The sequence below is a fragment of the Schistocerca piceifrons genome, chromosome 7 (genome assembly GCF_021461385.2).
Source record: "Schistocerca piceifrons isolate TAMUIC-IGC-003096 chromosome 7, iqSchPice1.1, whole genome shotgun sequence".
NCBI classification, from domain to species: domain Eukaryota; kingdom Metazoa; phylum Arthropoda; class Insecta; order Orthoptera; family Acrididae; genus Schistocerca; species Schistocerca piceifrons.
In genome coordinates this window covers 251,884,115-251,910,214 of record NC_060144.1, presented here as the reverse complement: position 1 = coordinate 251,910,214, position 26,100 = coordinate 251,884,115, and the positions used below count along the sequence as shown (strand labels likewise).

At 41.2% G+C, this 26,100-nt stretch overlaps 2 protein-coding genes across 2 annotated transcripts in view; both read left to right on the top strand.

The window, feature by feature from the left end:
* Positions 1 to 5,205, top strand: part of LOC124805606 (myrosinase 1-like) — a 43,269-nt gene extending 38,064 nt beyond the window's left edge. Inside the window, exon 3 of the mRNA XM_047266172.1 lies at positions 5,051 to 5,205. Within this exon, the coding sequence (XP_047122128.1) occupies positions 5,051 to 5,205 (155 nt within the window). The remainder of the gene's footprint in view (positions 1 to 5,050) is intronic.
* Positions 5,206 to 6,260: 1,055 nt separating this feature from the next.
* Positions 6,261 to 26,100, top strand: part of LOC124804948 (lactase-phlorizin hydrolase-like) — a 146,935-nt gene continuing 127,095 nt past the window's right edge. Inside the window, exons 1-2 of the mRNA XM_047265334.1 lie at positions 6,261 to 6,390; positions 23,174 to 23,299. Of these exons, the coding sequence (XP_047121290.1) occupies positions 6,262 to 6,390; positions 23,174 to 23,299 (255 nt within the window). The 5' untranslated portion in view covers position 6,261. The remainder of the gene's footprint in view (positions 6,391 to 23,173; positions 23,300 to 26,100) is intronic.

Genomic DNA, 26,100 nt, shown 5'->3' with positions numbered 1-26,100 from the left:
TGTTTGGAGCACAGTTTGTTTGAAACACGGAAAGTGAAAAAAAGGACAGAAGAGAATTGAGGCATTTGAGATGTGGTGCTACAGATGAATGTTGGAAATTAGGTGGACTGATAACATAAGAGATGAAGAGGTTCTGCACAAATCGGAGAGGAAAGGAGTATGTGGACAAAACTGACAAGAAGAAGGGACAGGCTGATAGGGCATTTGTTAAGATATCATGGAATAACTTCCCTGGTGCTAGAGGGATCTGCAGAGGGTAAAAACTGTAGGGGAAGACAGGGACTGAAATACATCTAGCAAATAATTGAGGACATAGGTCACAAGTGCTACTCTGAGGTGAAGAGGTTGGCACAGCTGAGGAATTCGTGGCAGGCAGCATCAAACCGGTCAGAAGGCTGATGACTCAAAAAACGGGAAAGTCTATTAACGATCAGACTATCCAACATCATTCACAAAGAGAATGGTCAGTTTGGCACTGCACTTAATCCACGTGGTATGATTTTAAGCTTACTGTTAATACCCCTCAACTCATGCAATATCAATCACAGATACAGTGGCCGATTTAGCGCCAGCATGTGTCTTATGTTCAGGAGTCATAAGAGGAGGAGAAATATTTGGAAAAGGCTGAGAGACAGGGATCTATTCCAACGGGATTGCATTATGACGAGACGCAAATTCCGAAATCAGATACTGAATTGTGTACTGTAACCAGGAACAGGTATAGACTCGGATCACATTTTAACTATAATGAAGAGTAAGTTGCAGTTTATGAGGATCGTCAGGAAGAAGCGATGTAGAAGACATGGTAGTAATAAATTATTGAGGAATGATTATGTATGCTTGAATATCTCACAGGCGTAGACACTGTGAGAGTAAAGACTTTAGTAGGCACTTTAGATGAAGAGGAACACATATACTTGAAACTGGGTAATCACAGATGTTGATCAGATGAACACAAGTGCAAGAAAAGTAACTGCGAATAATGCTTGTGTGGCATAACAAATACTTAAATCCAACGACGAAAGAAGAAAATACAAAAATGTTCAGGAAACGGATTTAAATTTGTCCATTATGGAGGTAAAGAAGGAAGATATGAGTGAAACGTCCCGTCTACGACTAGTTTATTAGAGACGGAACACAAGCTCAGATTAGGAAAGATTGGGAAAGGATATCGGCCGTGCCCTTATCAAAGGAATCATTCCAGCATTTGCCTTACACGTTTTAGGAAAATCACGGAGAAACCTAAATTTGGACGGTCGAGTGGGAATTTCAGCCATCGTCCCCCCGAATGTGCTAACCATTGCACCATCGCGCTCGGCCTTTTACCCATTGCGAACAAAATTCATTGAAGTCTGCGAGTGTGTTACGAAATTTATAAAATAATTATTTTTCTGTGTTTTGAAATCCTGTTAAGGTATTCCATTTTCCGTAAGTCTTGCCTCGATTATCAAGCGCTACATCAGAACTGCTTCTCCAGTGATTTTACCTTCCATAAAGGGAAGTTGATCACCACTTAACAGATACTGAATCTTTCTCCGTTCTTCTGTGTACTATTCTTGTAAAAAATTTGTCTGCCTCAGCTGTTATGCCATAGTTCTCACATTTGTCTGTCTCTAGTATCAATGTTTCTCTCCACTGTAGAGGTCTTCAATGTATATTCCATTCACTCATGCGCTCTCTCTTTTGCATATAACAGTGGAATTCCTTTGCACTCTTTATGTTGACAGCATTGCTTTTAATTTCGCCGAAAGTTGTTTTTAATTTTGTATACGCTGAATCTGTCCTCCCGATAACCATTTCCAATTATTCAAATTGTTCCTGCATCAATTTCTCTTTTTCTTTCTATTGATTTCATTCCTAAGTGAACAATATTCAGTAACACTTCTTTTTAAAACAACACTTTCTCCGATTCAGTCGCATTTACTTACTAATATTCTTTGGCAAAACGCGTTGAAATCATCAAGTGCGGAACTGCTGCTTGCACAGGGTATCCAAAAAAACACCGACATACTTTAAGGAAAGGTTCCTTATACAAAAATAAGCAAAAAAGTCTAGTGCAGATGGGCTCTAAAATGCATACGTTAAGAGGTATGAGCACTTGTTCATCCACGATATTATGAAACATATCACTTCTACACCAAGATCTTTCTTTCCATATTTTGGGAGGAGAAAGTATTGATCAAAACAAGAAAAAAATTATAGTAAACATGGACTCTAAGTTACATACTTTAAGAAATATGAGCACTTGTTTCTCCTCTATAACACAAGAACTGATAGCTCCTAAGGTACGCGGTTTAGAGCCCATGTTTACTAAACACATTTTTTTTTATCCTTACTATCTCCTCCCAAAATATGAAAACAAAAGAGCTTGCAGTACGTGAGATGTGTTTCATAGCATCGAAGGTGAACAAGTTCTCTCATCTCTTAAAATACGAGCTTCACACCTCTTTTTTACTAGAGATTTTTTTCTTGTTTTGGTGCAAGAAACTTGTCCGTAACGTTTGTTGGTGTTTTCTGGGACACGCCATATATGATTTGCTCTTTACAGACTCATGTCAAGTATATATAGTTTTTGCTAGGAGAGCCAGTGAGGTTAAGTTCCGAAACGTTGCCGTGTTGTGGGAATAAATTCTTAGGTGGAATAAGGAGCACCAAATATAGCTTTTTAACAAACACTAGTCATAGAGAATTTTTTATATTTTACTTTTTATTTGTAATTTTAATTTTTTCAATTTCTGTCATAGTTACATTCAAAAATGTTTCGGACTACATTGTCCACTCTCAATCCACATTCTTCGTTGTAAATGGTTACATACATTTCCACAAGTGTACACATACACAACAGACACAACAGATATTTTTGCTTTTATGGAGTAGTAATGCTTATTCAGGATCCGGTAACTTCACAATGACAAGTATAGGAAGCTTGCAACGCCATTATCGATTGTAAGTAGTTTATACAGTGTAATTATTTGTATGTAACTTTGAAGTGATTGTTCTGCACTAGTTAAGATCTTTGAATTGTCAAAGGGAAAGTGGAAGTTTACGTGGTATATATTGTAAAGATTTAATAATGTTTAAAAATAATGAAACTTCATAAAATATGTATGCTTGTAAAAGAGAAATTGTACTTTGAATACTGGTTTATACTTAGGGAAGCTGTATTAAATAAAGGAAAAGGTGTAGGGAGCCCCCTACGCTGCGGAAGGGTCTTGGCATGCGGGAAAAGGTGGATTTGGCGGTTGATATGGGCGGCAAGAGAGAGAGCACGTTACACAGTCAGTGGCCAGCAGTTGTACAGTCAACACCGTAGATGCCAAGTGAGGAATTTGGAAGCCGATTTATGTTGAAATAGCCTCGGATGTGGTTTCGGATGTAATATGGTACTCTTGTATTATGGAATGGCTCTGAAATGATTAATATGTCGCCAATGATGAAATTTGAAAAGAGCCTTCAGCTGCAAGAAGTGAGACCAAATAGCCGCCACGTGCTTGCCACCACTATTGCGCCACTGCTCCGCCAACTTCAGGAAATCAGATATGTATCTTAGTATGGACCAGTATATTTGTATGTGTGCTTTTTCAATAATAATTCAAGTGATAAAAAAGTGTGTGAACTTTGAAATTGTCCTGATCATAAAACCGTTTTAGGATCCTATCCTAAACATGCAAAAGACCGCGTATCCTGTTTCTGAATAATCAGTGACTTGTTTCTACTTTGAATGTACCAAAGTTTCAGTGCTAAAGTGTATAAATGATGCTGCTTAACAGGTAATGAAAGAGGCACATAATTTGAACTTTCATGAAACTTAATTTTTTGTGACTATTACTAGTTTCTGAAGTTTTATTTGAAAATATTGAGTAAATTGCTGTGTAGTGTTGAAATATAAGCAAACTCAAGTGGGGTTAAAAATCCACATTAGTGTAATGCAATTGTCTATGAAATAGTTACACAATTTTCCTATAGAGTAAATGACAGTTTATAGGCCCCCACTATATTCTTTTCCACTATAAGAAAGTCAAACTAAAGATTTTTTTTCTTGTTTTATGTTGCTATTAAAAGAAACCTGTGAATTGCTAATAATGAAGGCATGATATGTATAGGTGAAGGATTAGTTAAATTTATTTTTGGTATGTATGTGTTAGCTGAAATGAGATCTCTTTCCATGCCCAGTTTCAGTCCAGTGTGTATTTAGTAACATCTTAATGTTGAATGAGTAGTGAATTAATTAATGATTGCAATAGTAACTTTTATTGCTACGACTGAAGTATTATTTAGTCCTCTATGTATGCTGGTTTGTGTAAAAAGTTATATACTGCTAACCACCACATAGTTCGTTTGTTAGTAGTGTGTATCCATTGCACTGTTTAAAAGGAGTATTAATGTTTCAAAGTATTATGACTGATTAGGTTGGCGACCGTTTAGTATTTCATCTACATGAGCTTTGCTACTTTCATTACCTACAAAATTAAAGTCTTTCAGCTTTCTATTAACTGCCACAGTCACAAAATTTATATTCAATACCTTCTGTCCATTAGGTTAACATACGGTCAAATAATTCTAAATTCCTCTCAGGGAGTAACACTTTGTCTTTGTTAACGTCATATTTGGCACAACGCACGTACAGGTGTTATAAGCGGCCTCCAAACGTACGTTGTCTACGCAAGATCCATGTTGTAACAGTATAGAAATACGTTCAGCACGTATTGTCTTTGTGAAGTTACTAGATCCCGAATAATCATTACTGTTCCATACATCTCAAAATACCAGTTGTGGCTAGTGTATGTGTGTACACTGGTAGAAATGTATGTTAACATTTACAACAAAGGCTATGGTTTGAGAATGAACCATGTAATGCGAAACTAGTCACAAAAATAAAAATTTTTCAACGCAACTGTGATTGAAACTGAAAAAATAAAATTTAGTAATCTGAGATACTGGTCTTTGCTCCTACATTGTGTTGGGACTTCGTAAATAGTGATATTTGTTTCAGGGAGAATCCAAGATACTATTTGTGTGTACAGCGGTTTGGTTTGCATTGTCCTTACAGGAAAGGGAGAAAACATCTGGGATCGTCTGCTGCATGCACAACCAAACTTCACGACTGATGGATCAAATGCAGACGTTACTGACGACTCCTACCACAAGTACCCTGAGGATACCGACATTGTTTCAGACATGGGGGTGAGAATGAACGCCGAATAGAATCGTAGTTTCTTAATCTATAATCTGTTTCACTATAACACTACAAAGTTTATTTATACAGTTTCCTTTCAAAGCCAAAGGTTCATATTGACTTGAAATTTAATATGTGTGTCAAGCTATTGTTACATAATAAATTTTATTCTGCAGAAGCTACCAGCTAACTTCTTCTCACCTTTGGGTGTTGATTCCTTTAACTGTTTCTATTGCGCTTCCATGCTCCACCAATTAACATTTATGTTTTATCTCTTCCTACTTTGTGGCCCATTGATTATGAATAATCTCTCAAGAGTCTATTTCTATAAATTTATCTTCTACAACTAGACATTTCAGTCTAGATTTTTGTCAGACAGTTTTAATTTCAAGCCCAATTTTGCCATATAGTGTGGAACATTCATACCACTAAATTTAAATATAAAATTTTCAGCTTTATTCTATATTTTTATGCGTATTATGTAATGCCAGCACCACTATAATACGGTACGTAAATTTGCCGTATGTGACGTATCTCGTTCTTTAGGTCTTGGATAGTGGAAACATGTGTAGTGCGGAATTCTGAATGACTCGATAGAAAATCACAAATGACAAACATCACCTCAATAGTTTTTGTAAGAGTTTTCTTGCACACAACACAGACAAAAACAGACTGGAAATCTAATGTTGCTTTGTAACTCGCGGAACCCAAAACAAAATAATGCAAATGATGTATGATACTGTTTTTGCTTCAACAACTTGCAGTAACACAGAAGAAACACGTTTTCATTATAATTTCGTTCCATGTTCTGTCGTATCAATGTTCTGCAACTGAACGGACTGGTCGTTGACAACTTTCCTTTTATTTGCTTTCTGTGTTCCCATGTTCACTTTTTGTTTAACTATAATTGAATTAAGTCTTGATTTAGAATCAGGAAGCACGGAGAAGACATAGTCTACCAAAATTATTGGTTACATTACTTTAGACTAGATTTTGTCCATATAAATGTAAAATAGTTTTCCAACCTAGCTCCCGCTGGTGTTAAAATTAGTGCAATTACATGTTTTCTCACTTTTCAGTCGACCATGTACCGAATATCCATAGCGTGGTCCAGAATCCTACCTACAGGTTATGCCAACCAGATCAATCAAGATGGAATCGACCACTACAACAAAGTCATCGACAGCATGCTGGCAAAAAATATAGAACCCTTTGTAAGTACAATTTGTCAGCTCTCAGTGGAGGTAGTCGCTGTAAAAATAAAGAATTATTTAAATGCCAACTTTTTAATGCAACACGTTTTTAACAGGCTTCTTCTTCTTTTACTTGGGGCTTTTGTCCCGCTCCAACGCGGGGTCGGCCTTGTTAATATGGAATTGTCGGTCGTTGTTGCAGAGGGTGGCCAGATGCCCTTCCCATTGCCACCCCAAACGCCCCGGGACAGAATTAGTGTACCTCAGCTGTCTGCGTCTAGCGTAAGCTATGAAATATTGCAAACGTTTTCTAATGTCTGCGAGTGGGCGGAACGTGGGGACCAGCTCGGTATTCACCTAGCAGGATGTGGAACACGGCCTGAAAACCACATCCATGCTGGCTGGCCCTCTTCGTTAATCAGCCGGGCGGATTCGATCGGGGGACGGCGCGCCTAACCGAGTCCAGGAAGCAGCGCATTAGCGCTCTCGGCTATCATGGCGGGTACTAAAAAGTGTAAAATAATTTCTCCTTCCGCCTCTACCAATATCGGTCACCGAATCTGTTGTTGAGAAGCGTACGAACACTTCGACTGAAATGTGCAGGAGCTCCGTCGTGCATGAACCACATGTTGTGTCGTACTTGTAAAGGCACATGTTCTAGCAGCACAGGTAGAGTATCCCGTATGAAATCATGGCGGCGAATCGAAGAAGTACTGACGAAACTAAAATGAGCTCTAACATGGAAATTGAGCGTTTCCGGACACATTTCTAACCCCACACATATAGCCCTGAAAAATAATTGTGCTTGTAATTGTGCTTGTTAATTTTTGATAGCTGTAACAGTACGCGTAAAATTTGAAACGGAAAACGCGAGATGCATGCAACAGATAACTGATACTTCACGTAAGCCACAGATAATAATTTTGTTGCACTGCGAATGATGTGAACTGTTGCGCGATTTTTTACAAAGGCAGCTACTCACTACACTCCTTACTATTATACAGGGTGTTACAAAAAGGTACGGCCAAACTTTCAGGAAACATTCCTCACACACAAAGAAAGAAAATATGTTATGTGGACATGTGTCCGGAAACGCTTACTTTCCTTGTTAGAGCTCATTTTATTACTTCTCTTCAAATCACATTAATCATGGAATGGAAACACACAGCAACAGAACGTACCAGCGTGACTTCAAACACATTGTTACAGGAAATGTTCAAAATGTCCTCCGTTAGCGAGGATACATGCATCCACCCTCCGTCGCATGGAATCCCTGATGCGCTGATGCAGCCCTGGAGAATGGCGCATTGTATCACAGCCGTCCACAATACGAGCACGAAGAGTCTCTGCATTTGGTACCGGGGTTGCGTAGACAAGAGCTTTCAAATGCCCCCATAAATGAATGTCAAGAGGGTTGAGGTCAGCAGAGCGTGGAGGCCATGGAATTGGTCCGCCTCTACCAATCCATCGGTCAGCGAATCTGTTGTTGAGAAGCGTAGGAACACTTCGACTGAAAAGTGCAGGAGCTCCATCGTGCATGAACCACATGTTGCGTCGTACTTGTAAAGGCACATGTTCTACAGCACTGGTAGAGTATCTGGTATGAAATCATGGCGGTGGTTCGAGGAAGTACAGTACATACTGACGAAACTAAAATGAGCTCTAACATGGAAATTAAGCGTTTCCGGACACATGTCCACATAACATCTTTTCTTTATTTGTGTGTGAGGAATGTTTCCTGAAAGTTTGGCCGTACCTTTTTGTAACACCATGTATACCGCACGCCCTAAAATTTTTCATTTAAAATTTCACTGGTATTCTCGTAGCTATTAGAAATTCATAAGCACAAATTTTCAGGACTATCTGTAAAGGCTTATGAATCTGTATTGGGTTAGGATAAATGATTTTATACTTTTTAGTCCGTTTTAAAAACGTGTCCTATTAAAAAAATTCTGCTTAATTATTTTCTGTTTTTTAGTGTTGTGTGTGTGAAATTGTGTCAGTCGATTTCAAACATCTTGGTGAGATTACAACAGAGACATGTGGTAAATTTCAGGTTCAAATCAGTTCCTCTTTACCTGAGTTAATCAGTACATTTCTTCTTCCTACGCATATATCACAAAAGGTCGTGGAGGCAAACATGAGAGAGATTCAAACTCACACAAAGACCTACCAGCAACCGCTCTTAACATGAACATTCGCGAATGGAACGGAAAACAGGAAGAAGAATGCTACACAAAATACGCTCCGACACACACCAGACAAGAAAACGGATTAATATTGTAAGCCATCCAGTTTTGTGCTATGTTGAAAATTTTAAGCCTCTAGCTCATCAGGAAGTTAGTTTAAAAAGAATTGCAGAATTTGTGCCGAACAGACAAATAGACACTAAAACGGCCTAAAAACGGTGTTAATAAATGTATCAGTAAAAGTACTTGTCCGCAACAATTTTTTAAAAACTCTTTCTTGATATTAATTCCAATCGTTGCGGTCTGACTAACAATATCGTTCTGGCGTTTCACGAATAACCCGATTTAAGAGACATACGTGTATAATTTTTTACGCAGCTTAAACTAAGATCTGCAGCCGACGACCGCATGTCATAAAATACATGACACCATAATGGCAGAGCACTTGCCCACGAAAGGCAAAGGTCCCGAGTTCGAGTCTCGGTCCGACACACAAATGGGTGCAAATGGCTCTGAGCACTATGGGACTCAACTGCTGAGGTCATTAGTCCGCTAGAACTTAGAACTAGTTAAACCTAACTAACCTAAGGACATCACCAACATCCATGCCCGAGGCAGGATTCGAACCTGCGACCGTAGCGGTCTTGCGGTTCCAGACTGCAGCGCCTTTAACCGCACGGTCACTTCGGCCGGCTCCGACACACAGTTTTAATCTGCCAGGAAGTTTCATATGACACCATACTGGAATTCTCCATCCATTACTGCTGCTGAACGACTAGGTTTACATTTTTATTCATGTTTTTGTTGTGATTTTCAGTCGGAAGACTGGTTTTGTGCACCTCTCTACACTATGCTGTGCAGACCACTTCACCTCTGCACAACTATTGCAACCTACATCCATTTGAACCTGTTTACTCCAGTCATGTCTTGGTCTTCTTCTACTAATTTTTCTCCCCACAATTCCATACATTACGAAAATACCGATCCCTTGATGCCTGAAGATGTGTTTTACCAACCGATCCCTTTTTTCAGTCTATCAGTGGCACAAATTTCTATTCTCTCCTATTTGATTTGGTTGTTCCTCATTAGTTATCCTATCTACTATCAAATCAGCAGCATTCTCCTGTGGCACCACATTTCCAAATCTTCTATTCTCTTCTTATCTGAAATGTTTATTGTCCATGTTTCACTTCTGTACAGGGCTACACTGCAAGCACATAGTTTCAGAAAAGTCTTGTTTATGGTTGTTTAAGCGACGCTAGTAAATTTTTGTCGTTCAGAAATGCTTTCCTCGCTATTGCCAGAATACATTTTACGTTCTCGGTACTTCATCCGTCTTCGCTTATTTTGCTGTCCAAATAACAAAACTAATCTACTATCTTTAGTTATTCATTTTCCTATCCACTTCTCTCTACATTATTTGATTTAATTCTATACCTTTCACTAATCTTATTTTACTTTTGTTATTGTTCATCTTATATAATATCTTTTCAAGATATTCTCCACTCCGTTGTACTCATCTTCCATGTCCTTTGCAATCCCTATTTCAGTTACCGTATCATCGGCAAACTCCAGTTTTTTTCTGCTCCCTGGACTATCTTTCTGTTTCCAAATTTATCTTTTGTTTCCTTTACATTTCTTTATACAGATGGAATGTAGCGTGGATAGGCTGAAAACCTGTCTCACTCACTTCTCAACTACGGCTTTCCTTTCATACCCTTCAAGTCATACAACTGTCGTCTGGCTTCTATACAAGTTACAGATATCCTTTCGCTTCCTCAATATTGTCCTTTCTACCATCAGATTTTCAGAGAGTATATTCCAATCAACATCGTCGATAACTTTCTCCAAAAATTCTGTAACCGTAGGGGTGCCTTTATTCAGCCTATGTTCTAAGATAAGTCGTAAGGTCACTATTGCACTACATGCTCCTGTGTTTCTCCAGAACTCACGTACGTCGACCTCGACGTTAGCTTCTTCAGGTTTCTCCATTCTTCTGTAAATATTTCGCAATAGTATTATGCAACCACTAGTTATTTACACTGACTGTTCGGTAGCATTCACATCCATTCAGATCTGATGGTATTCCGCCTGTCTCACATATCAGATGAAATACACTCCTGGAAATGGAAAAAAGAACACCGTGAATTCATTGTCCCAGGAAGGGGAAACTTTATTGACACATTCCTGGGGTCAGATACATCACATGATCACACTGACAGAACCACAGGCACATAGACACAGGCAACAGAGCATGCACAATGTCGGCACTAGTACAGTGTATATCCACCTTTCGCAGCAATGCAGGCTGCTATTCTCCCATGGAGACGATCGTAGAGATGCTGGATGTAGTCCTGTGGAACGGCTTGCCATGCCATTTCCACCTGGCGCCTCAGTTGGACCAGCGTTCGTGCTGGACGTGCAGACCGCGTGAGACGACGCTTCATCCAGTCCCAAACATGCTCAATGGGGGACAGATCCGGAGATCTTTCTGGCCAGGGTAGTTGACTTACACCTTCTAGAGCACGTTGGGTGGCACGGGATACATGCGGACGTGCATTGTCCTGTTGGAACAGCAAGTTCCCTTGCCGGTCTAGGAATGGTAGAACGAAGGGTTCGATGACGGTTTGGATGTACCGTGCACTATTCAGTGTCCTCTCGACGATCACCAGTGGTGTACGGCCAGTGTAGGAGATCGCTCCCCACACCATGATGCCGGGTGTTGGCCCTGTCTGCCTCGGTCGTATGCAGTCCTGATTGTGGCGCTCACCTGCACGGCGCCAAACACGCATACGACCATCATTGGCACCAAGGCAGAAGCGACTCTCATCGCTGAAGACGACACGTCTCCATTCGTCCCTCCATTCACGCCTGTCGCGACACCACTGGAGGCGGGCTGCACGATGTTGGGGCGTGAGCGGAAGACGGCCTAACGGTGTGCGGGACCGTAGCCCAGCTTCATGGAGACGGTTGCGAATGGTCCTTGCCGATACCCCAGGAGCAACAGTGTCCCTAATTTGCTGGGAAGTGGCGGTACGGTCCCCTACGGCACTGCGTAGGATCCTACGGTCTTGGCGTGCATCCGTGCGTCGTTGCGGTCCGGTCCCAGGTCGACGGGCACGTGCACCTTCCGCCGACCACTGGCGACAACATCGATGTACTGTGGAGACCTCACGCCCCACGTGTTGAGCAATTCGGCGGTACGTCCACCCGGCCTCCCGCATACCCACTATACGCCCTCGCTCAAAGTCCGTCAACTGCACATACGGTTCACGTCCACGCTGTCGCGGCATGCTACCAGTGTTAAAGACTGCGATGGAGCTCCGTATGCCACGGCAAACTGGCTGACACTGACGGCGGCGGTGCACAAATGCTGCGCAGCTAGCGCCATTCGACGGCCAACACCGCGGTTCCTGGTGTGCCCGCTGTGCCGTGCGTGTGATCATTGCTTGTACAGCCCTCTCGCAGTGTCCGGAGTAAGTATGGTGGGTCTGACACACCGGTGTCAATGTGTTCTTTTTTCCATTTCCAGGAGTGTAGTTCTGTCTTGCTACGATCTTCCAAGGCTGTCAACAATTCTGTGGGAACGTTATGTACTCCAGGTGCCTAGTTTCACTAGGTCTTTCGTGCTCTGTCAGTTTCTTCTCGCAGTGTCATATTTCAAATCTCCTCTCTGTTTATTCTGGCGGTTCTTAACCTTCGACTTTAAATCTATTTGCCCTGTATAGCCTTCCATCTTTCAGCTTTCCCTGCTTTTCTTAGTACCGTCTTGCTGTCGGAAACATTAATATTCATACTGCTTCCATTCTTTTCTCCAAATGCCTCTTTAATTTCCCTTAGGTGGCATCTAATTTTCTCTTGGTCGTGCATGGCTCTGCTGTTTCTTACCTAGCTATTCCAGTTGCACCATTCTGCTTTTTCTTTCACTCTCATTTTGAAACAACTCAGTTCCCTTTTGCCTGCTTCATGTCGTGCATTTTTATACTTGCTTCATTCGTCAGTTAAATTCAGTCTTTCTTACATTATTGAAGGATTTTTTATTGGGTCTTGTCTTATTGCCTGTTAATCGCTCAAAGTTACCCATTCGTTATCTTTCGAATTCTCTCCCCCCCCCCCCCCCCGTTTTTAGTCACTCACTCCCCATTGCTCTAGTTGAAGCACTCAATAACTTCTAGTTCCATCTAAATTTACTACTTCTACAATTTGTTCAGACAGTTGGCCCGGAAAAATTTAGCAGTTTAAAATCTGATTTCCAAATATCTGTGTTACCATTACGTAGTCTATCGGAAATATTCCTGTGTTTCTAGGTTTATTCCACGTATACAAAGGCTTTCGTGATTCTTAAACCATGTGTCAGGGAGCGCACAGAATAAATTGGCCCTTACCTGCATAGACGACGCGGAAGGGGAGGGGACAATGGCTGTGGTGTGGGTTCTGGCCTGGATGTTCACTGCATTGTAGGGGAGGCTATGCATAAATATTTACCTCGCGCAACATATAAGTTACAGCTAGTGAGTAGGACCTTCCTGGCAGATTAAAACTGTGTGCTGGGCCAAGAAGCGGACTCAGGACCTTTGCCTTTCGTGGTCAAGTGCTCTACTGACTGAGCTATCCAAGCACGATTCACGACTCGTTGTCACAGCCCATATGCCTTCTTCCAGGAGTGCTAATTCTGCGAAGTTGGTCAGGAGAGCTTCTGTGAAGTTTGGAAAGTAGAAGACGAGGTACTGGCGGAATTAGAGCTGTGAGTAAATGTTGTGAGTTGCGCTTGGATAGCCCAGCTGGTAGAGCACTTTCCCGCGAAAGGCAAAGGTCCCGAGTTCGAGTCTCGGTCTGGCACACAGTTTTAATCTGGCAGGAAGTTTCATATCAGTGCACACTCCGCTGCAGAGCGAAAATTTCATTGTGGAAGCTAGTAAACTGTCAAACGATCATATTAATAGATTACATCAGTTAAGAGTAAGTAGTATCTCAACAGAGTACCAATAAAGTAAAAGAGGCATAAACAAAGGATCAACCAAAAGAAAACAAGTTCGACTAAGAACTGCCTGAATGAAACTGCGCCAGTAAAAAAATTAAAAATAAGAAAGCCTAAAATGTGTAGTGTAGCGAATAATACCATTTACTACAACACTGACAATGTAAAGATAAATTACATATGGAAATTGTGTGCCAGTCATCTGGCAACCTCTTCATCAGTATTACCGGAATACATTTTCTTCTTCTTCTTCTTCTTCTTCTTCTTCTTCTTCTTCTTCTTCCTTGTCTTTACTGAACGACTGACTCCTTGGAAAGTTCTTGTAGCTATGTTTCTCTTATGCTCCTTTCCTCTTTCCATTGTGCAACTGGAATAGCCAATAGTTCCTGCAACCCTCTTAGCAAAAATTTTAATGACATTTATGAATCCTTCTTATGACATAAATCTAGTGGGATTGCACGTAATCACACATGACAGAATGTGACGAACTGAGCCCGCACCTATTGTTCGTAAAGATTACCGTCAGGTAGCAACGAGAATGTTCGAAGTGCACAGCTCGGCAGGTGACAGCAAACTAATGCAGCCTTCCCTTCAGAACAATGAGTTGGACTCGTCCAGAACTCAAGGGGAAAATACGTTTCTGTCCATCGGCCACTGTATTTTGCGTGAACTGCAGCAATGATGAAATTGTGCTCTGCGTACAATTCTCCCTTATGGCTTCCACTTCCATTCCTTTTGCGCCAGATCATGTTCTACTACTGTCTTTCCTGCTCTTCTTACAGCCATATTTATCTCTTAACTATCTGAACAATTTATGTCAACTCTTCATACATTCTCCCTTTTCCTCATCTAACGAGCTTTTCTTGGGCGAGAGAAGGAGGAGGAGGGCGGAGGTGAGGTCATCAACGTTATGGCATTTGGCGTTGTAGCCACGATTTCCTGTCCTGTGCCAGCTCCTTCATCTCAGAGTAGCACTTGCACCCAAAGTCCTCAATCATTCGTTGGATGTATTCCAATCCCTGTCTTCCCATACAGTTCCCTCAAGAAGGCACAAAAGTTATTCCTTGGTGTCCTAACACATTATGTGTAATCTAGTCTCTTCTTCTTTTCAATGTTTGCTATCTGTTCCCCGTCATTACTTTTCTTACCAGTCCACTTGCCTTTCTACATCTTTCTATACCACCACGTCTCAGTCACTTCAGTTCTATTCTCTTCTGGTTTTTCCGCAGTCTGTGATTCACTTCCATACTGTGGTATGCTTCAAACACATCTTCTCAGGACGTTTTTCCTCACATTACGGCCAATGTTTGATAGTTGTGGCTTTCTTTTGGCCAGGAATGTCCCCTTTGCCTGAGACAGTCTGCTTGTAACGTTCTTGCTTTGTCCATTATTGTCCGTTATTTTGCTTCCAAGGCACCAATCTCAGTTCATGATGTGTACTCATTAATTGTTTCATTCCATTCACTAGTTCCCGCAACCAAACCTCTCTTTCCCAGAGGAAAGCAGTATCCTCAGCGAATCTTATCACAGATCTCCTTAGACACTTAATTTTAATTCCACACCCGATACTACCTTTTATTTTCGTCATATCGTCTTCGATCTACAGATTTAACAGTAGGGCTAAAATACGTATGCTGTGTTATAGCCATTAGAATCTAAACACTTCGTTGCTGATCTTCCACTCTTATCTTCACTTCTTAGTTTCCGTGCATATTCTATTTTGGCGGTCTTTTCCTTGAGCTTAGGCTACCTTTCCTGAGAGTTTCGAAAAATGCACTATTTTGGATTGTTGAACACCTTGTCTGACCCGACAAATCCTATAAACGTATGCTGATTTGCTTGACTTTTTCTTTCATTATCAACCACAACGGTAGAACAACCTCTCTGGCACATTTCCTTTTCACATAAAATATCCTGAATTTTTTCACTTTTTTTGTATGTTATTCTTGTTATCAATTTGGATGAATGAGAAATTAGCTTGATTGCGCTAGAGTCCTAGGATTTACCTGCCCTATCTATCTTCAGGGTTTTTTTATGATATTTTTCCGAAGGTCTGATGGTATTTCTCCAGACTCAATCTTCTAAAAACCAAATGAGTAATTTTTATGTCTGTAGACTGAAGCGGCGAGTGAAGATTTGCGCCAAGACCGGGAATCGAACCCAGGTCTCTTGCTTACTAGGCAGGTGCGTCAACCACTAGGTCACCTTGGCACAGCAGTTCAGACACTGCACGTATTACCCTGGCATGCCTCTCTCCTCGATCCAAGCTCCGACTGTCGCCCGAGGCTACTTTAAATTCCCCCTTACACACGAATAGAACTGCAGAGGTCCTCCTTGTTCTGGAACAGCACCTTGGTATCGAACATAAATGGGGGAGCCAGCCTGAAACCCACGAGCAGGTACTTTTACAATTGAAATGATACAATGTCAATGACTTTACTGGTCTCATACACATATGATTTTTTTTGTATATAGACTGAATTTACGAGTAAAATTTGTACCAAGGGGGTTTTCTTTTGTGGACTGGCAAGACAGCCAATCCACTAGGACGGGAGACCGAAAGGCACGCGTTTAAGCTCACGCAGGATGGCGTGAAGTCTGGAACAGGACAAGGTCTTTATAGTAGCAAAAATAGTACGTAGCTTCTGGAATACTTAACTTTAATCCATAATTGGTGAACATCGGTCTGACGGTACATGCATCACAAGATAAATAGAAATTGATAATGGCGCCTTGCTAGGTCGTAGCAAATGACGTAGCTGAAGCTATGCTAACTATCGTCTCGGCAAATGAGAGCGTAATTTGTCAGTGAACCAGCGCTAGCAAAGTCGGCTGTACAACTGGGGCGAGTGCTAGGAAGTCTCTCTAGACCTGCCGTGTGGCGGCGCTCGGTCTGCAATCACTGACAGTGGCGACACGCGGGTCCGACGTATACTAACGGACCGCGGCCGATTTAAAGGCTACCACCTAGCAAGTGTGGTGTCTGGCGGTGACACCACATTTTCATTGGCCACTTCAGTCTGTACATGTAAAATCATATCCATAGGAGACCAGTGAAGTCCCTGAAATTGTGTCATTTCATTTATACAAATGAGTAATTGTTTGGTTGCTACTTCCCTGATTATTTCAAATATTCCAAAGAAATATTATTCATGCATTCCGCCTTATTTGGTCGCTAGTCCTCTAAAGCCCAACTGAACTCTGACTCTAATACTGGATCCCTTATTTCGTCCACACGGTCTTTCGTTTCTTCTTCTATCACGTAACATTGCTCCTCTCACTCGCAGTGGCCTTTACTCTTTCCACCCATCTGCTCTCTCCTCTGAATTTAACAGTGGAATCACTCTTGCGCTCTTAATTCTGACACGTCTGCTTTTCAATTCATCAAAAGTTGTTTTGTCTTATCTGTATACTGAATGAGACTTTTCGTCGAACATTTATTTTTCTATGTCCTCTCTTTTTCCTGCAGCCATTTCACCTTGGCTGCCCTGCATTTCTATTTATTTTATTCCTAAGTGTTTCATATTGCTCTGTTCCTGTATTTCGCTGAAGATTATTGTCCTTCCTTCTTTCATCAGTCAGCCCAAATATTTCTTCTGCATCCCACGGCTTCTTCGCAGCTACTTTCCTTGTACCAAACTTGTCTAATTCTGAGATTGGTCTTTTGTCAAATGCACTTCCACTTCAAGTGAACTGCCTATGGCGGTATTCATTATCGCACTATCTACATACAGCCTTAGAGAACGCCTGATGCACATCATTATTCCTCAATCCTTCATCACAAATGTTCAAATGTGTGTGAAATCTTATGGGACTTTACTGCTAAAGTCATCAGTCCCTAAGCTTACTCACTACTTAACCTAAATTATTCTAAGGACAAACACACACACCCATGCCCGAGGGAGGACTCGAACCTCCGCCGGGACGAGTCGCACAGTCCATGACTGCAGCGCCTTAGACCGCAGTCCTTCAGTATTCCACTTCTTTCGACATTGATTCTTTCGTACAGATCTCTCCACCTTCAGTCTACACTTCATTGTTACTACTAAATTGTGATCTGAGTCTACATCTGATCCTGGGTATGAATCACAATCCAACATCTGATTTCGAAATTTCTTCCTCTTACGATCTGTGGACAGTTCATTCGCTATTACTTGCTGAAATTTATTTCAGAAGTCATTTACACTGTCTCCTACCTCATTCCTACTACCGAGCCCACATTCTCCCGTAACTCGGTCTCCTGCTCCTTCCCCTAACATGCCGTTCCAGTCAGCGATGTTCAGTTGATTTCTATCTTCGTTTACACACTGAAATAGATACTCCGGGGCTAGTAAGTATTCAAAATTCTGTTACTGTGCTGGGTGTTGGTTTTTCTTCTGTCTTGCCTACGACAGTATATTCATTTAGTTGTTTACTGTAGCTTACCGTACACCTACTTCCTATACGCTTTCACTGCTCCTTCATTACACCCAGTTGAATACGTAATAAGTTTTGTTTCTATATTAATAAGCAGGAAGCGTCTGACTGCATCATAAAATAAGTCCGACTTCTAATTAGAAAGTTTCTCCACACCAAACACTCATTTAAAATAAATTTATAGAAATAAACGGAAGTTAATCATTAATGCCACACATTTAGACCTATTACAACACTGCTGTTACTGCTTTTTTCGCTGTGCGTGTAACTAAGCTGGATAGAAGGTCGCATTCCTGCCTTCTGTAATAGACTGACGTGGATCCATTTGGTACCATGGAATCAAATGGTAAAGATTTTACGTAAACTTCTTTCACATTATCCCAAACATTCCTACCAGGCCAGTGCCATAAATATTTCGTAGCATTCGAACTTCAGGACCGAGCGAGGTGGCGCAGTGGTTAGCACACTGGACTCGCATTCGGGAGGACGACGGTTCAATCCCGTCTCCGGCCATCCTGATTTAGGTTTTCCGTGATTTCCCTAAATCGCTTCAGGCAAATGCCGGGATGGTTCCTTTGAAAGGGCACGGCCGATTTCCTTCCCCATCCTTCCCTCACCCGAGCTTGCGCTCCGTCTCTAATGACCTCGTTGTCGACGGGACGTTAAACACTAATCTCCTCCTCCTCGAACTTCAGGGAATGTTAGGAAGTCCTAATGTTTGGGTATTTACACCTGTTATCATGTGGTGACTCTGTAATCCTTCCCATTATTGGCGAACAAACATTACTCAGAGAACATCAAATTGCTGCCGCAGTAATTATGTCGAAGGACAGTGTTTACCTTAGTATCGAATAATTTTGGATAACAGCCGGCCGAAGTGGCCGAGCGGTTCTAGGCACTACAGTCTGGAACCTCGTGACTGCTACGGTCGCAGTTTCAAATCCTGCCTCCGGCAAGGATGTGTGTGATGTCCTTAGGTTAGTTAGGTTTCAGCAGTTCTAAGTTCTAGGGGACTGATGACCTCAGCAGTTAAGTCCTATAGTGCTCAGAGCCATTTGAACCATTTTGTTTCATAACAACTATTGATTGGAACTGAATCAACATTATATACAATACTAAGATATTTTTAAGTAGATTCTGCTTCCAAGCGTTTTTATGGAGGTTGTAAGCTAAATTGTCAGAAGCACTTCGCAACCAAAAATTAATGTTTATTGATCTCACTGCATGTCGAAGCCTTAGCGTCAGTTCCAGTTTACACTCTACATTAAATACATTAGAAGAATGCTTTATAGCCAGCAGCAGCATTTTCCCGTTTGAGTAATGTTCTGGTAAACCCCGCACCGTCACTTAACTCTTTCTGAACTGATATTAATTAAGCCTAACAAACAGAAACGTGTTTCCGTGAAACACTTGCACCGTCAGTCCAAAAAATTCCGAGAAGTTTAGTTTTATTCCTGGTGTATAAGCGACGTCAGTACAGTATCTATGGTTGCAGCTTGAACTAACAACTGTAAACAACAGATGGGCGAAGTGTTGTGGTTGGCAGGAGAGCCTACACCGTGTTACTAGAGGAGGCCGAAATGCACGCGTTTTAGCTCACGCAGGCTGGCGTGAGGTCTGGAACAGGATAAGGAAATTAGAATTTAGAAAAACCGACGTAGCTGGTGGAATACTTAACTTTAATCCATTAATGATGAACGTCGCTCTTGACGGTACATGATTCACAATATCAATAGTAACTGAATATGGCGCCTTGCTAGGTCGTAGCAAATGACGTAGTTGAAGGCTATGCTAAACTAACGTCTCGGCAAATGAGAGCGTATTTCGTCAGTCAACCATCGCTAGCAAAGTCGGTTGTACAACTGGGGCGAGTGCTAGGAAGTCTCTCTAGAGCTGCCGTGTGGCGGCGCTCGGTCTGCAATCACTGATAGTGGCGACACGCGGGTCCGACGTATACTACCGGACCACGGCCGATTTAAAGGCTACCACCCAGCAAGTGTGGTGTCTGGCGGTGACACCACACGAAGTCTCAAATAATTTTGACCAGTGGCGAAGTCGTAGTGAAACGTCAAAATGGCGTCTATGGAAGACATTCTTTACAAGTAATGTGCTGTAATTGAACACACGGGTTATTAGATTAATTGCAGTCCACGCGTATCTACCATAAAACGACAAAGTGCAGAATGGGTCTCTGATGGTTCGCCAAGACCGAAGAAGGTGCGATAGTGCCGTGAGTGTCATAATAGACCATGAAAGTTCTCTTGACTTTCGATTTGTTGTTTGCACCTTCTTTGATCCTGGCGAACTATCAGAAGCCCTTTCTGCACTTTATCGTTTCATGATAGGTTCTTATTGACGATAGCGAGTCTTGTCGCCTTTGAATTGAATTACAGCACGTTGTTTGTAACGAGTGTCTTTCGCGTCTTTCGTAGATGCCATTTTGATGGCTTACTACGAATTTGCCATCTGTCAAAATTCTTTGAAATTATGCACATTAGTTGTTTACTGTTGGTAGTTCAGTCTGACATAGCAGGCAATGCGCTGATGTCGCTTATACGCCAGGAATAAAAATTCTCTCGAAAATTTTTGAAAGGACTGTATATCTTCCAAAGAAACTAACGGTACTATAACACAATCCAACGCATACACTAAAACTCCTCATTTTTAATACAGCCAGCGACAGTAGCGCTCCAAGCGGACTGTAAGTTAACGCTTTTGAGTACGATACCGGAAGAGTGCCAACAGTGTTATTTATATTGATTTGAAGCATTCTTTTTACAAAAAAAAAGCATAAATAGTGCAATAAAAAGCAGCAATAAAAAAGGTACACTACTTTTGTCTTTCCTTAGTTTGCTAAAGTCCGTCAGAGGTATGAAACGGTACATTACAGGGCATTTATTTACGTTTCTCTTATAACCTACAAACACCTAACTACGGAACATCGTTTCCTCTTAAGTACAAGTAATGGCTAGTAAACAGGGCTACACTTTCAGCGCAATCAGTGACTGTGGAACATTGGAAACTTTTATAGAATGCAATACTAACATTATTTGACGTACCAAATAATTCGCCACAACTACAGCTGAAGATGAAATTACGCAGATATGACAATAAAAGGTCAAAAGCAATAGAAATGTTTCCCAACACAGAAGAGACCAATTCAGTTAATGCTACCAGGTCTGAGCTATAAAAGCTGAGAAGCCTCAACACAGTCATCTTTTGATGGAATGCCAACATTCACAAAAATATTTGTGTTCTGTGTTTTGTTCGAGTGAAATGTAAGAATGTGCGAATCATTAGATTCCATACAAAACTGTTACGTGCCATGGAAAGTGCCTGTTATGGTAAGTGCGTAACGTAACAGAAATAAATGCTTCTCATGGATATATTACTGCTCTCATGCGAAGTAAACTGCAAGTATACGCAAATTTCGAAGCCATTTCTTCATTAATGTGTTGTGCCTTATATAAAGGAATGAATAAGATTCGGTTCTCCTTACGATTACTTCACAGTCATTCATGTTCTTGACAATTTACTAGTGCTTAGAACGTAAAAACACACTAACTATTTCATAAACTAAGTAGGAAAATAACTAGAAACAAACATTTATCTTACAGCTGGCTTTCTCCCCGGTAGTGCGCTTGTGTGTCTCCAACTGTTAGATTACAACTTTCATAGAAGTGACTGTCGCGACTGTATATGTTTAGACTGTGCCTGCACAGTGAAATGCGAACACCCATTACAATTACAGCAAGACATTGCAAAAAAAGTGTCTAATTAACAGTGCGCTAATTTTAGCAAAACCATTGTAGCAGGTCTTCACAAGAAATTTGTTTAAATCAGTGAAAAAATAAAATCATTATGCCCTGTCATTTCTTCGCTTGTTTACGTACTTAAAGTAGGATACTATGTCAGCAAAAACAGAGCATTTATAAAGCAATATGTCTGTTAGTGAACGTGCACTTTATAAAATGTATCCACAGCATACGAAAGAGACAGTATTTACCAAAGCTGTTTATAGTTTCGAGGAATGGTCCAATTTTTAGTTGAGGATGTAAATAAACAGTATCATCGTGCCAAAAGATCTCAGATGCATCAAAAGCACTTACTTTAACGCAATAGTTCCAGTATGAAACGTGGTATAAATATTAAAAACATTTTTATATGGTGATTCCAGTTTCATTTGCAACTACTCATTTACTGTGAATGTTAATTCAGAGTTGAAAGCGAAACGCAATCCATTGAAAACCAACAGAAGAAGAAGCTGGAAGCATTTGAAATATGGTGCTATTGTAGAATATTAAGACTGATGTGGACAAATAAAGTACAAAATGAAAAAAACACTAAATTGATTTTTTGAGATAAGTATAGCCTTACCGGCAGGATGCACAGATTAGTGGTGTCCCTCCAACGGTATCCAGGAATGGGTAACTTGCAGGAAGCGCAGAGAGTCGAAGCAAACAAAGGCTAGAACATGAATAGATTACTGTGTTAGTTGTAGTAGTTAATTAGAGATAAAAAGATAAACACGCTGTAGCAAAAAGATGTAGCAAACTAATAACTGATGCCTCAAGAAAAACTTACAGCTGCCAGCTTCTCATTACATCTAGTGTCAAATTCCACTTCTGTTCTTCCAATGCATAGGTCTCCACAACCGCACTTAAAGCTTATCATGTCCTGCTTCTTTGTATGTCATCTTTCCAAACTGTGTGTCAAAGTCCCTAGCTTACATTGTTCTTGGTCGAGAAGGAGGTATTGATACCAAATTTGTCACCGATATCTCTCTACCTGTTACGAGCTGCTACTCATGAATGGAATGCAGTGATATGGCGAAAACGTGTCTCCCAAAGATTTAACACAACATAGGAAAGTGAATAAACATAAGAATTCAGATAACATAGAATTTTTCTTTTCGTCATAGCACAAGATGTTTTCTCACGGACATAATGCATTAGACGCTGACATCCATGCTCGTCGATTAGTTAGGTTGAGAAACATCGTCCTTAATGTGTACTTGTATTTCATAATTTGTCCAGCTTCTGTCATAGCTCCTAGAAAAACGCGATTTTCTTACTTTGTTGTATTTTTGCTCATCGCGTGAGATCCACATAAGATTTATGTTTTTCTTCCTACTCTAGACATGGATGTTTCACTCATTTATTTATTTATTTATTACTGTGTAACAGTAAGGCTCACTGATTAACTTGTATTTTTTCCGTAGGTGACACTTTATCACTTCGACCTTCCACAACCGCTGCAGGATTTAGGAGGATGGACCAACCCCGAGGTCGTGGTACCCAATTTCGTTGACTTCGCACGAGTTGCTTTTGAACAGTTTGGAGACAGAGTAAGATAATAGTCATTATACCGAAACGCTTTTCGCTTTTCTACATTTTTCTTGTAGTATGAATAACTACAATCTTTCAAATGAAACTTTCACATCATTATCACCATCAAAGATTAGTATCATCAAGGATTAGACCCATCTTCAAGGACCACAAAATTTATTGGACCTCTTATTGACACCCAAAGGTATTATGATAAATACTCAAATCGTTTTCTTCCCGTCTTTCTCTTTTGTGTGCCCACATTGTTTGGTACAGGCACACTGTCGGAAACAGAACGTTTTACATCATGAAACACCAATCAGATTTGTGATTGTTCATTACATATTTTTTACCGAACGATTAAACCTCCATTGTTAACTGATGTCTGACATCAATATCAGCATTGGGTATGTTGTACCGGACGGAAATGCACTCATTTGTTTAATAGTGACTTCTTTCGTTTGCTCCAAGCTGACACCGAGTGGATGTTATAATCCATAAAACATCAGTTCACTTTATTACAACACTTCCACAGGACAATTTACAACTGCCTCTGAATATTAACGTATTACTTGATACAGAGAAAATACAAGTCTCTCACTCAGACTACAGGTAACAATAACTTTCGCGCAAAGTTCAGCCTGAAACAATGATAACACAAACTATTTTATATTCTGGGCAACCGCAGCTGTACAGTGACACTGTACTTTGCTTTCTACCACGTAGGTTCACCTGATGATGCGGCTTAAAGCCGCGAAACCGGTCGTGATTTAATAAACAACGATTTTGCCAGCTGTGAGCGGAGTTCTTCCTAACATCAACGATCACAGAGCTGGCCTCTGTTTAGCGCCCTCCGCCATAAATCATCATCGTCACCACCACAGATGGCCTACTAGAAGACGATGCTGTCGTCTTAGTCGATGATCACGGACTGGGCTGAGCGGTCGTGTGCTGGGCGTTAAGTGGAAAATAGGTTGCGGCGGCGTAGTGAAACGTTTCTGGACATGGCTACGCCAGTGTTACTCATCCGTGGATGCGGCTTGGAGCAAGTATATATTGCTGTGATTGCGTTGCAAGGTACCAATCTTGCTTTAGCACCTCGCTCTTCGCTCGATACCCCAGGGTAACTCCCACGAGCAGAATGTAGTCTTGTATTCGTTGTGGCATGTAAGCAAAGAGCCCCGAAACTTGTCTTGAGGAATGTCTTGACAGACGCATGCTGTGCCACATCACGAAGATTGATGACGGGAGGCTGGTACGGAAAGATACGTCCTACAATCGAGCTCTAGATGTGCTCTATAGGAAAAATATCAGGAAACCCGGCAGGTCAGTGCTCTATAGGAAAAATATCAGGAAACCCGGCAGGTCAGTCTACCATCTGTACGTGTTTCGAGATATTTGCAGTGTGAACTGCTTTGCGACATCTTGCATTATCCTGCTGAAATATGGCATTTGATACCTTGTTCATGAAGGGAATGACAACAGGGCGAAGCGAAATTCGCGCACTCGGGCTTCCCAGCACAACTCCTCACACACCAGCGATAAAAAAATGTCTCTCACAAAATTTCGCCTGGTGAGTACATCTGGCAGAAAAAGGACATTACAGAGTGACAATCTGGCAACACTGTAAACACATGTATGGTAAATACCTCTGTCAGTCCACATTAGCTATGCTGTGCAGTTGGTGCAGTGGATAGGATTTTGGGTTAGTATGCAGGGATGTAGGAGGTTGAGGGGTCGATCCTGGACTAGGGCGCATTTTTTTCATTTGCTAATTTCATTCTGATATTTCATACTGTAAATACAGGGTGTCCCAAAAAGACTGACCCGATTTTAACTTGTAATAATATTGAGACAAATGTCACTAGGTAAATGAAACAGCGCTGGGAGTAATCGGCAAGGTCTAGAGTTTCAGAAAAGATCCGCTGGACGTTGCTACGAGCGCTGACCTGGAGAGTGCAGTCAGTCTCGCACAATATAGCGTCCGCGCAACAGAAGGCGTATTGTGTTATTGAATTTAGTCGTAATCAGTGATCGCAGTTCAGCGGACGTTTCATATTCGATTTCGTGCTAAACCACCATCATCAAAGAACGTTCGACGGTGATATAAAAGAACGTTCGACGGTGATATAAAAGAACGTTCGACGGTGATATAAACAGTTTGAAGAAACAGTGTGCCTCTGTAAAAGCAAAAGTCCTGGTCGGCCACGCGTTCCTGAACAAACGGTGGAACAAATCCGATGAGCATTTGAGCGGAGCCCCCGCAAGTCTACGTGTCATGACTCTGACAATTTCATCTATCAGCAAGATGGAGCACCACCGCACTGGCACAACAACATGCACAGTTTCCTCAATGTCACTGTGCCTTAACGCTGGAAAAGGTGTACAGGACCGCGAGACCAGGATTTACAGTCTTGGCCTCCTACGTCCCCTCACTTAACACCGTGATTTCTTCCTGTGGGGATATGTTAAACAATGGGTTTACATTCCTCCCTTGCCTCGTGACATTGATGAACTAAAAACCAGAATATGAGCTGCTGTAGCTTCAGTGACAGAAGACACCTTACATCCAGTTTGGTATGAATTCGGCTATCGGCTAGTTGTCTGTGCAGCCAGTGGAGGACATATTGAACATGTATGATGGATTTTTATATATTTGTGTCTTTTCTGAGTAGTTTAGTATGCAATTTGTTGGTTTTAAACCCTTTTTCCTAATAAATAATTATATTTAAAATCAGGTGATTCTTTTTAGGACACCCTGTACACCGTTCCTTAGGTCACATGCATCCTAAATTTGCAACATTCTGTAACGCTGAACATA